Source organism: Mizuhopecten yessoensis, unplaced genomic scaffold (genome assembly GCF_002113885.1).
Source record: "Mizuhopecten yessoensis strain PY_sf001 unplaced genomic scaffold, ASM211388v2 scaffold10621, whole genome shotgun sequence".
NCBI classification, from domain to species: Eukaryota; Metazoa; Mollusca; class Bivalvia; order Pectinida; family Pectinidae; genus Mizuhopecten; species Mizuhopecten yessoensis.
This window is the reverse complement of record NW_018408638.1, coordinates 780089-793317: the sequence shown is the minus strand read 5'-3', so window position 1 is coordinate 793317 and position 13229 is coordinate 780089. Positions and strand designations below refer to the sequence as shown.

The following is a 13229-nucleotide window of genomic DNA, read 5'->3' as shown; positions in this document are numbered from 1 at the left end:
ACAAACTTAAATCCAAACAAACTTAAATCCAAACAAACTTAAACCCATACAAACTTAAATCCAAACAAACTTAAATCCAAACAAACTTAAACCCATACAAACTTAAATCCAAACAAACTTAAACCCATACAAACTTAAATCCAAACAAACTGAAAACCATAAAAACTTAAATCCAAACAAACTTAAATACAAACAAACTTTAACCCATACAAACTTAAATCCAAACAAATTTAAATCCAAACAAACTTTAACCCATACAAACTTAAATCCAAACAGCCTTAAATCCAAACAAACTTAAACCCATACAAACTTAACTTAAACCCATATGAACTTAAACCCATACAAACTTAAATCCAAACAAAACTACATGACTTAATATAACACAATTTTAAGACAATGAACTCACGGTGGCCATGTCATGACACTTGTAGTCTATAGTGCCGTCCTCCTCCTTCACGTAGAATTTACGGAAGAAGTTGAAGGCTATCACAGTGTAGATGTACACAATCACGCTTGTCAACATTACCGTCAACACGAGCTGAAACAAACAAAAACATCAATACTTATTTACCAGTATAAATGTCAATGTCATTTTACTTATAATTTGGTCAATTTTTAATTGTAAATTCTCCATATCATTTTATTTGTTTACACCCAGTACCGGGTATTCCGTCTTTACGTATTGCAGAGTTATCTTCTCTTGTGAGCAGGCTTTTGATTGTTACGTCATTGGTTTGTGTGAGAAAATTACGTCGTTTTCTCAAAAATTGATAACGTTACTCTCACAAACAAATGACGTAACAATCAATACCTGCTCACAAGAGAAGATAACTCTGCAATACGCAAAGACGGAATATCAGAATAGTGATGTATATTTTTCAACCATTTTAACACATTATAATAATATAATAATAATAATAATTTGAGGTTCTTATATACTGCTTTATCACATGCGTGCCGTGATGTGACTCGAACCGACGACCCTTTGGTCACAAGCCAGTCTTCTAACACTAGACTACCATGCCTCCTATGTATAAGTACAATTTAAAGTACAGGATATATTTTACTACTGTTTTATTGACAGTGATATAACTCAGCATCAAAACTGCTCCTTTTTGAGCACTTTTTTATAATGAAAATTAATTTAAAAAAATAGTTAGCCCCTTCTGATGTATAAAATACACAATCACATTCAGAAATCAGTGCTGTAATCATTTGACTGCCTTTCCCTGACTTTACCCCTCTATAACAGCTAGGCTATATTAAAGTACACATATGCTATATCTATATATACATAATCTGACGATACTGACCTGTTTTCCATTGTGTGTGACAGATTGCAAGATGGTTCTCAATGTTTTAAAACCAATGGCAACATCCAACAAGTGAGCAGCGAAGAAGAAATTGTTGAAGTTGCCGAGGACGGAGAAGATGAAGTACCACATCAGGTACAGGAAAGACTGAAACATTGTACCAACACATCTCACACCACTCATAGAAATACATGTCACATCGCTACCATTTATAGAATCTACATGGACATTGTATTTTCCCTTATCAGATTCGGTATCACACATTTTAATTAATCACAGCATGTTTCTAGTGGATAAAGCTTGAATTTTACATCTTGCTTAAAACATTTTGAATTAGTATCCAAAGACTTGTTAGCTTAAGTTTCAAAAGCTTTAATAAATCTGGTTCTGTTCTTACAGTTTGTATAGTCTCTACATTGCAAACCCAACTTTACATATAAAATAGTGGGGGAAATGGATACTTGATATAATCAGTAATATATTGATAGTATTTCAATCATTATCATGATCATGGTTACAAAGTGGACTTACATTGTCAGTGAAAATGACACCCCACTTCCAAATCTGGTACTGCCAGTCAAGACTGCGTAGGCTGAAATAATGCAGTATGTGGGAAGTTCAGGACTTAAGTAGGATGCAGTTTATAATTTTTACACATCTTTAAAACAAATACTCCAAACTATAGGATTGCTAAACCTGTTTTACAAATACCCTTATCTAGAAACACTTGCCTAATAACTGATGTGATATTGTAAAACATATTTTGCTAGCAATATATATATATATTTTTAAGAATAAAATAATTACAAATGTGGACAATTTATGATTTATATAATATACTTTACAGGGTCCTATCCACTTATCATCATGATTCTCATTATAATTAACAAAGCGGACAGGGTCCTATCCACTTATCACCATAATTCTCATTATACTTTACAAAGCAGACATGGTCCTATCCACTTATCACCATAATTCTCATTACACTTTACAAAGCGGACAGGGTCCTATCCACATCACCATGATTCTCATTACACTTTACAAAGCAGACATGGTCCTATCCACTTATCACCATAATTCTCATTACACTTTACAAAGCGGACAGGGTCCTATCCACTTATCACCATGATTATCATTACACTTTACAAAGCAGACAGGGTTCTATCCACTTATCATCATGATTCTCATTATACTTTACAAAGCGGCCAGGGTCCTATCCACTTATCATCATGATTCTCATTATACTTTACAAAGCGGACAGCTGGGTCCTATTCACTTATCATCATGATTCTCATTACACTTTACAAAGCAGACATGGTCCAATCCACTTATCATCATGATTCTCATTATACTTTACAAAGCGGACAGCTGGGTCCTATTCACTTATCATCATGATTCTCATTTCACTTTACAAAGCAGACATGGTCCTATCCACTTGTCCTCATCATATTTAAGAGGATACTACACAGGATACTACATACTAATTACAATGTTTATCATACTTACAAAGCTGGGAGTATACTTGAGCTTCGTTGTTCTCCAATTTTGATTGAGTCACCCTTATCCATTCCCAAGAGATTACTAATTGCCTCATAATCGTACTGGTCAGCATAACGGGCCCGCACCTGTAATTAAATATAACAATGCAATTACAGTTAAACAAATCTGTAAGTACAGTTAAACACCTGTAATTACAGTTACACACCTGTAAGTACAATTACACATATGTAAGTACAGTTACACACCTGTAATTACAGTTACACACCTGTAAGTACAGTTACAGGTAACACAACTGTAATTACAGGTGTGTAACTGTATTTACAGGTGTGTAATCGTACGTACAGGTGTGCAACTGTAATTACAGTTGCACACCTGTACGTACAGTTACACACCTGTACATACAATTACACACCTGTAGTTACAGTTACACACCTGCAAGTACAATTACACATATGTAAGTACAGTTACACACCTGTACGGACAATTACACACCTGTAGTTACAGTTACACACCTGCACGTGCAATTACACACCTGTAAGCACAGTTACACATCTGTAATTACAGTTACACACCTGTACGTACAATTACACACCTGTAAGTACAGTTACATACCTGTTAGTACAGTTACACACCTGTAAGTACAGTTACACACCTGTAATTACAGTTACACACCTGTACGTACAATTACACACCTGTAATTACAGTTACACACCTGTACATACAATTACACACCTGTAAGTACAGTTACACACCTGTAAGTACAGTTACACACTTGTAAGTACAGTGTCACATCTGTAAGTACAATTATACTTTTGGAGTTACAGTTGAATATAACCATGCATCTGAGCCTGACCAGAGAGACATTTAATTTTCAAACATTGCACCACCAACTAAGCTGTTTTAAAAAATAAACAATCTTACAGACACAAGTTACCAAACAAGAAATTGTGGTTTTGAAAAATGTGTGCATGCTTACTGTAAAACCCCATTTTCTTTAACACTACAACACTGACCTAGAGAGAAACATTTACCTTCTTCTTGACAAACTTGTCCCAGTAACTCTCAGGGAAGGAGGCAGTGCTGAGAACTAGTTTGTCCCAATGTCCCTTGATGTCGTCATCACCTGGCTGCTCGGCAATCCACATCCCCTCGAACTCCAGATTCCTGGCGATATCCTTCTCACGCTTGAAGATGACTAGTGGCACTTTGAGACAGTAGTAGGCTATGAGCATGGAGAAGGATGTAAGCGTGTGGAACAAGGCCACACCAAACATCAGAGGTTCCCTCCAGTTTACCTCCCCTTTCATGGATATATACTCATCACCATCGTCCTCAGGTTCTGTTCCATTCAAGGCTTCATCCAAGTCACCGGTCTCCTCATGAGGTAGTCTTTGTACCTGTAGTAACATATGTAGATTTTAACCTGATCATTGGTAATATTGTAATGGAAGGAAGAAGTGACAAGTGTGTGTTCACTGCGGATGGAACCACCAACAATTCTCTAGACGGATGCTTTACTGCCGAGCTATAGGGAACCTTACCGCGGAGTTAAAGGGAACCTTACCGCGAAACTAAGGGAAACTTTACCACGGAACTAAAGGGAACTTTACCATGGAACTAAAGGGGACTTTAATGTGGAACTGAAGGGAACTTTACCACAGAAGCTAGTAAGGTTACTTCGACACTTTGTATGCACATAAGCTTTACATGATTACCCACAACACAGACTTACACTATACATTGTGATTATATTGTACCAGCATTGTTTATTACTTTAATCATATTTTTCGATTTTACAACACTGAGTTTGGTTTATCAACATAAAAGTGTACCTTACCTTGTAGGACAGCAGCATGACGTTGATACCGAATGCCAGAGCCAGGGCGATGTACTTGAAGTTGTAGAAGTTCCTGGCAAACAAGCTCTGGGAACAGAAAATTACCACATATATAATAAATGTTTATGTTCCTTTGTCAAACCAAGTCAGACTCCATCAGTGAAATCACCACTGTAACAGTGGTTCACAATCATTAATTTTTGTTTACACTCAAAAACTTGAAAATAAAAGAACTCAAATTACTAAAATTCAAATAATGACCAGTGATACGGCAACAGTTTCTTTTTGATGTGGAAACTACAGCATCCATAGTTTTTCTATTTATATAAAACTAAACGCAAGGAAACAGTCAACCTATCTATTACTTGAGACAAAATTTAAACCAAGCTACTGGGAGAACACTTGTACATCTTAAAAGCATACACATTATAATTACTACATTTTGGCATATCAGGGTTTACTCACTCACAGAAAAAGCTACATTGTACCTAACACATAAATTCTTAAAAAGAAATTTTAAGTAAGCTAGACTCTGAGATGTTGCGGAGAGGCTTGGAAATGGAAAACAGCTAGACTCCAAAAAAGCAAAAGAAGTTACTAGACTCTGAAGGAACTCTAGAGAAGCAACTAGACTATGAAGGAACTCTAGAGAAGCGAATAGACTATGAAGGAACTATAGAGAAGCGACTAGACTGAAGGAACTCTAGAGAAGCGACTGGACTCTGAAGGAACTCTAGAGAAGCGACCAGGCTCTGAAAGAACTTTAGAGAAGAGACTAGACTCTGAAGGAACTCTAGAGAAGCAACTAGACTCTGAAGGAACTCTAGAGAAGCAACTAGACTATGAAGGAACTATAGAGAAGCGACTAGACTCTGAAGGAACTTGAAAGAAGCGACTCGACTCTGCGGGAACTCTAGAGAAGCGACCAGGCTCTGAAAGAACTTTAGAGAAGAGACTAGACTCTGAAGGAACTCTAGAGAAGCAACTAGACTCTGAAGGAACTCTAGAGAAGCAACTAGACTATGAAGGAACTATAGAGAAGCGACTAGACTCTGAAGGAACTTGAAAGAAGCGACTCGACTCTGCGGGAACTCTAGAGAAGCGACCAGGCTCTGAAAGAACTTTAGAGAAGAGACTAGACTCTGAAGGAACTCTAGAGAAGAGACTAGACTATGAACGAACTATAGAGAAGCGACTAGACTATGAAGGAACTATAGAGAAGAGATTAGACTCTGAAGGAACTCTAGAGAAGTGACTAGACTCTAAAGGAACTCTAGAGAAGCAACTAGACTATGAAGGAACTATAGAGAAGAGATTAGACTCTGAAGGAACTCTGGAGAAGTGACTAGACTCTAAAGAAACTCTAGAGAAGCAACTAGACTCTGAAGGAACTCTAGAGAAGAGATTCGACTGAAGGAACTCTAGAGAAGCGACTAGGCTCTGAAGGAACTTTAGAGAAGAGACTAGGCTCTGAAGAAACTCTAAAGAAGAGACTAGACTCTGAAGGAACTCTAGAGAAGAGACTAGACTCTGAAGGAACTCTAGAGCAGCGACTAGACTCTGAAGGAACTATAGAGAAGCGACTAGGCTCTGAAGGAACTTTAGAGAAGAGACTAGGCTCTGAAGAAACTCTAGAGAAGAGACTAGACTCTGAAGGAACTCTAGAGAAGAGACTAGACTCTGAAGGAACTCTAGAGCAGCGACTAGACTCTGAAGGAACTATAGAGAAGCGACTAGGCTCTGAAGGAACTTTAGAGAAGAGACTAGGCTCTGAAGAAACTCTAGAGAAGAGACTAGACTCTGAAGGAACTCTAGAGAAGAGACTAGGCTCTTAAAGAGCTCTAGAGAAGTGACTAGACTCGGAAGGAACTCTAGAGAAGCGACTAGACTCTGAAGGAACTCTAGAGAAGAGACTCGACTCTGAGGGAACTCAAGAGAAGCGACTCGACTCTGAAGGAACTTTAAAGAAGCGACTAGGCTCTGAAGGAACTCTAGAGAAGAGACTAGACTCTGAAGGAACTCTAGAGAAGAGACTCGACTCTGCGGGAACTCTAGAGAAGCGACTCGACTCTGAAGGAACTTGAAAGAAGCGACTAGGCTCTGAAGGAACTCTAGAGAAGAGACTAGACTCTGAAGGAACTCTAGAGAAGCAACTAGGCTCTTAAAGTGCTCTAGAGAAGTGACTAGACTCGGAAGGAACTCTAGAGAAGCAACTAGACTCTGAAGGAACTCTAGAGAAGAGACTCGACTCTGAGGGAACTCAAGAGAAGCGACTCGACTCTGAAGGAACTTTAAAGAAGCGACTAGGCTCTGAAGGAACTCTAGAGAAGAGACTAGACTCTGAAGGAACTCTAGAGAAGAGACTCGACTCTGCGGGAACTCTAGAGAAGCGACTCGACTCTGAAGGAACTTGAAAGAAGCGACTAGGCTCTGAAGGAACTCTAGAGAAGAGACTAGACTCTGAAGGAACTCTAGAGAAGCAACTAGGCTCTTAAAGTGCTCTAGAGAAGTGACTAGACTCGGAAGGAACTCTAGAGAAGCAACTAGACTCTGAAGGAACTCTAGAGAAGAGACTCGACTCTGAGGGAACTCAAGAGAAGCGACTCGACTCTGAAGGAACTTTAAAGAAGCGACTAGGCTCTGAAGGAACTCTAGAGAAGAGACTAGACTCTGAAGGAACTCTAGAGAAGAGACTCGACTCTGCGGGAACTCTAGAGAAGCGACTCGACTCTGAAGGAACTTTAAAGAAGCGACTAGGCTCTGAAGGAACTCTAGAGAAGAGACTATAGACTCTGAAGGAACTCTAGAGAAGAGACTCGACTCTGCGGGAACTCTAGAGAAGCGACTCGACTCTGAAGGAACTTGAAAGAAGCGACTAGGCTCTGAAGGAACTCTAGAGAAGAGACTATAGACTCTGAAGGAACTCTAGAAAAGAGACTCGACTCTGAAGGAACTCTAGAGAAAAGACTAGACTCTGAAAGAACTCTAGAGAAGAGACTAGACTCTGAAGGAACTCTAGAGAAGCAACTAGACTCTGAAATTTCCTGGAAAAGCTGTAAGAGTAAAATATTACTTAAAACTCAGCTAGACTCCGAAGACACCAGGAGAAGTTGCTCGACTCTGGAAAACTCAGAGAACGAACAAGACTCCTAAAGACCCCGAAGAAGCTAAGAAATATGGTTATTTAATGGATACAAGACTTTTAAAAATCTGTTTAACTTTCAACAGCATTCAAATATAGCAGATAAATCTGAAAGTGTAATAAGCGAAATCTCTCCAAATATTGTGTACATCATAATTGGCTCATTTGCATAAATTACCATTTTGATTTGTGTATAAACCACACCTTAGGCCATGCTTAAATAAATCACCACTGCCTTAGGATTCACATCGTCCATATGATCAAGGAAATTATTAGATGATGCTTTTTATAGGTCAGAGGTCACATATTGTATACATGTAAAATATACTTCAGCTAATGAGAGGCTTAAAACTTAATCCTGAAGTAAGCAGCCAGTTAAAGAGAACATGCATGCATCATATTTAGCTAATTATAAAAATACAGTCGTTATTCCAATTTTATAATATGACTCCTATAGCATACTTGCATTTTTTAGTTTTTCAAACCATGAAATGATCTTGAATTCAACATTAATGCTGGACTTATTTAGCTGATATGTGTAGAGCAGAGGATACCACCAATCAACCAGAAACAATCACATGTTGTGAGGTACAGGACATGTACAGTATATAAATAATGTACAGGACATGTACAGTATATAAATAATATATTAGTAAGCAAGATATATAGATCAAAATCAATGGTTAAACAAAACCAGAAAAAAAAAGAAAAAAAAAATAGTTGTTAATAATAATACACTAACAAAACATGGAAGAAAATTCAGTTTTAGAATTTGATTTAAAGCAAACAAGAAACGCGGACAACCTCACAGATTCAGGATGGAAAACTGCATTTTCTGTATGACTTTTTATAGTGAATGTAAAAATGAATCTGCTTCATTAGCAACTGTTGGTTCTTTCCACTTCATCTGTTATGTATATAAAATCTAGTGAAAACTATTTTGTGCATCTCCTTGACTACAATGATTACCATGGTCAGATTATCAGTGAGACTGCACTATATAGGTGTTGGTCAGATTAACAGTGAGACTGCACTATATAGGTGTTGATCAGATTATCAGTGAAACTGCACTATATAGGTGTTGGTCAGATTATCAGTGAGACTGCACTGTATAGGTGTTGATCAGATTATCAGTGAGACTGCACTATATAAGTGTAGGTCAGATTATCAGTGAGACTGCACTATATATGTGTTGGTCAGATTATCAGTGAGACTGCACTGTATAAGTGTTGGTCAGATTATCAGTAAGACTGCACTATATAGGTGGTGGTCAGATTATCAGTGAGACTGCACTATATAATTTTTGGTCAGATTATCAGTAAGACTGCACTATATAGGTGGTGGTCAGATTATCAGTGAGACTGCACTATATAATTTTTGGTCAGATTATCAGTAAGACTGCACTATATAGGTGGTGGTCAGATTATCAGTGAGACTGCACTATATAATTTTTGGTCAGATTATCAGTAAGACTGCACTATATATAGGTGTTGGTCAGATTATCTGTGAGACTGCACTTTATAGGTGTTGGTCAGATTATCAGTGAGACTGCACCATATAGGTGTTGGTCAGATTATCAGTGAGACCGCACTATATAGGTGTTGGTCAGATTATCAGTAAGACTGCACTATATAGGTGTTGGTTAGATTATCAGTGAGACTGCCCGATATAGGTGTTGGTCAGATTATCAGTGAGACTGCGCTATATAGGTGTTGATCAGATTATCAGTGAGACTGCACTATATAAGTGTAGGTCAGATTATCAGTGAGACTGCACTATATAATTTTTGGTCAGATTATCAGTAAGACTGCACTATATAGGCGTTGGTCAGATTATCAGTGAGACTGCACTATTTAGGTGTTGGTCAGATTATCAGTGAGACTGCATTATATAGGTGTTGGTCAGATTATCAGTGAGACGGCACTATATAAGTGTTGGTCAGATTATCAGTGAAACTGCACTATATAGGGGTTGGTCAGATTATCAGTGAGACTGCACTATTTAGGTGTTGGTCAGATTATCAGTGAGACTGCAATGTATAGGTGTTGATCAGATTATCAGTGAGACTGCACTATATAAGTGTAGGTCAGATTATCAGTGAGACTGCACTATATAATTTTTGGTCAGATTATCAGTAAGACTGCACTATATAGGTGTTGGTCATATTATCAGTGAGACTGCACTATATAGGTGTTGATCAGATTACCAGTGAAACTGCACTATATAGGTGTTGGTCAGATTATCAGTTAGACTGCACTATATAGGTGTTGGTCAGATTAACAGTGAGACTGCACTATATAGGTGTTGGTCATATTATCAGTGAGACTGCACTATATATAGGTGTTGGTCAGATTAACAGTAAGACTGCACTATATAGGTGTTGGTCATATTATCAGTGAGACTGCACTATATAGGTGTTGATCAGATTATCAGTGAAACTGCACTACATAGGTGTTGGTCAGATTATCAGTGAGACTGCACTATTTAGGTGTTGGTCAGATTATCAGTGAGACTGCGCTATATAGGTGTTGATCAGATTATCAGTGAAACTGCACTACATAGGTGTTGGTCAGATTATCAGTGAGACTGCAATATATAAGTGTTGGTCAGATTATCAGTGAGACTGCACCATATAGGTGTTGGTCAGATTATCAGTGAGACGGCACTATATAAGTGTTGGTCAGATTATCAGTAAGACTGCACTATATAGGCGTTGGTCAGATTATCAGTGAGACTGCACTATTTAGGTGTTGGTCAGATTATCAGTGAGACTGCACTATATATAGGTGTGGAAATGTATGTCCTCCAGGTCTAGGAATACAATCAGAGATTCAGAACCATGATTGGGACAAAGCTATGCTACACAACACTTAATTCATTAGTAGTATAACAATTCATAACATGTAGAATTGTAAAATAAATCAGCACATTTCTAAATACCTGACCACGCTAATAGTAGATTAACAATTCATAACTACAACTTGTTCATGTAGAATTGTAAAATAAATCAGCACATTTCTAAATACCTTACAACGGTAATAGTAGAATAACAATTCATAACTACAACTTGTTCATGTAGAATTGTAAAACAAGAGGCCCAGAGGGCCTGTATCGCTCACCTGGATATCAAAGCAAAATATTCTCCAAATGAGATCTAAGGGATTATGCCAGACCTCAAGGCCAATCCTTGTAGCATATCTGTATTTGATTTTTTATGCCCAGCAATTTTATGTATGGTTATGGGGTGGGGATCTCAACAGTTTCCAAGCTGTGACTCAGAAACTAGGTCCCTAGGGTTGTGGCCAGACCCCAGGATAAATTCTTATATCATGACTGCATTTGTCTCTTTTTGCCCAGCATTTGTATATATAGTTTTGGGGTGGGGATCTCAACCGTTTCAAAGTTATGACCCAGGGGTTAAGTCTGCAAGGGTGGGGCAGACCCTTGGGTCAATTCTAATATCATGACTGTATTCGTCTCTTTATGCCCAACAATTGTATATAGTTTTGGGGTGGGGATCTTAACCGTTTCAAAGTTATGACCCAGGGGTTAAGTCTCCAAGGGTGAGGCCAGACCCTAGTGCCATCCTGGAAGCAAATGTACATTCCTCTCGTTATACTCAACAATTGTATATATGGTTAGATGGTGGGGATCTCAACCATTTCCAAGTAAAAAAAAATGATGTTTGCCCCACCCCTTAGCCCGGGGGGTCAGCCCAACCATTTGTACAATTTTGAATCCCTGCCTCCCATAAATGCTTCCGACCAAATATGATCAATATCCATGGTATAGTTTTACAGAAGAAGTCATTTATAGCAATATAGCCAAATTGCCCCCTTTTGGCCCAGCCCTCAGCCCCCTGGGGGGCAGTCAGCCCCACCATTTGTACAATTTTGAATCCCCACCACCTAGGGATGCTTCCAGTCAAATATGGTTGATATCTATCTCTTAGTTCCAGAGAAGAAGTCGCTTAAAGCAATATAGCTAAATAACCCTTTTTGGCCCCGCCCCTCAGCCCCCACAGGGGTCAGCCCCACCATTTGTACAATTTTGAATCCCTGCCTCCCATGAATGCTTTTGATTAAATATGATTGATATCCAGTGCATAGTTCTACAGAAGAAGTCGTTTGTAGCAATATAGTCAAAATGCCCCCTTTTGGCCCCGCCCCTCAGCCCCCTGGGGGGTCAGCCCAACCATTTGTACAATTTTGAATCCACACCACCTAGGGATGCTTCCAGTCAAATATGGTTGATATCCATCTCTTAGTTCCAGAGAAGAAGTCGCTTAAAGCAATATAGCCAAATTGCCCCCTTTTTGCCCCGCCCCTCAGCCCCCTGGGGGGTCAGCCCCACCATTTGTACAATTTTGAATCCCCACCACCTAGGGATGCTTCCAGTCAAATATGGTTGATATCCATCTCTTAGTTCCAGAGAAGATGTCGCTTAAAGCAATATAGCCAAATTGCCCCCTTATTGCCCCGCCCCTCAGCCCCCTGGGGGGTCAGCCCCATCATTTGTACAATTTTGAATCCCCACCACCTAGGGATGCTTCCAGTCAAATGTAGTAAAATTCCAATAAGTGGTTAAGAAGAAGAAGTCGTTTAAAGAAATTGTTGACGGACGGACGACGGACGCCGGACGGACGACAGACGGACGGACGACGGACGCCACGGTATGGCATAAGCTCACCTTGGTCCTTTGGACCCGGTGAGCTAATAAATCAGCACATTTCTAAATACCTTACCATGGTAATAGTAGATTAACAATTCATAACTACAACTTGTTAATGTAGAATTGCAGTCGAGAAAATCTGATTTCACGAGCTACTGTAACAATGACTTGTAGATGTCTCTGTAATGTGTCATTGAACCCTATGATATGTATGGAAAAATAACTCTTGTTAAATCATATTTTATTACGGGTATCAAAATGTCCAGTCATAGAATCTCCATGTATCCAATGGAAACTGATGTTCAGCAATATATAGGAAACAGTAGCATAAAGGGAACACCGCAAATTTGACAATAAACATTCTACCATATTAGTAGGTTTTACAGCGTTGAACAAGATTCTTTAAAATGTAATCACTTATGAGAGAACAATTCACACCAGCACACAGTATACAGTTGTTTCATGCCTTATCAGTCAACATTCAAAACTATTTTCCCGAGGAGTTGGGACCCACCAGATGAACTGTTTTCCGAGGCCGCAGGCCGAGGGAAACAGTTCATCTGGTGGGTCCCAACTTCGAGACCAGTGACCAGTCAACAGTTTCACGTGACCAGTCAACAGTTTTACGGTGACCATTCAACAGTTTTACGGTAGCACACATTAGCTATAGTTCGTTTTGTGAATTGTCTGGGAAACAGTATACAATTGTTTCATGGCTATTTGGGAAACAGTTAAAACTATCATCCCGAGGTAGGGGGAAGCCCTG

The 13229-nt window shown here is 38.9% G+C and overlaps 1 protein-coding gene across 1 annotated transcript in view; it reads right to left on the bottom strand.

Annotated features, from left to right (window-relative positions):
* Positions 1-13229, bottom strand: part of LOC110461458 (ryanodine receptor 2-like) — a 188043-nt gene that overhangs the window by 6672 nt on the left and 168142 nt on the right. The window contains exons 107-112 of the mRNA XM_021514914.1: positions 4651-4737; positions 3845-4210; positions 2820-2938; positions 1845-1905; positions 1314-1460; positions 403-538 (exon numbers count right to left, since the gene is read on the bottom strand). Of these exons, the coding sequence (XP_021370589.1) occupies positions 403-538; positions 1314-1460; positions 1845-1905; positions 2820-2938; positions 3845-4210; positions 4651-4737 (916 nt within the window). The remainder of the gene's footprint in view (positions 1-402; positions 539-1313; positions 1461-1844; positions 1906-2819; positions 2939-3844; positions 4211-4650; positions 4738-13229) is intronic.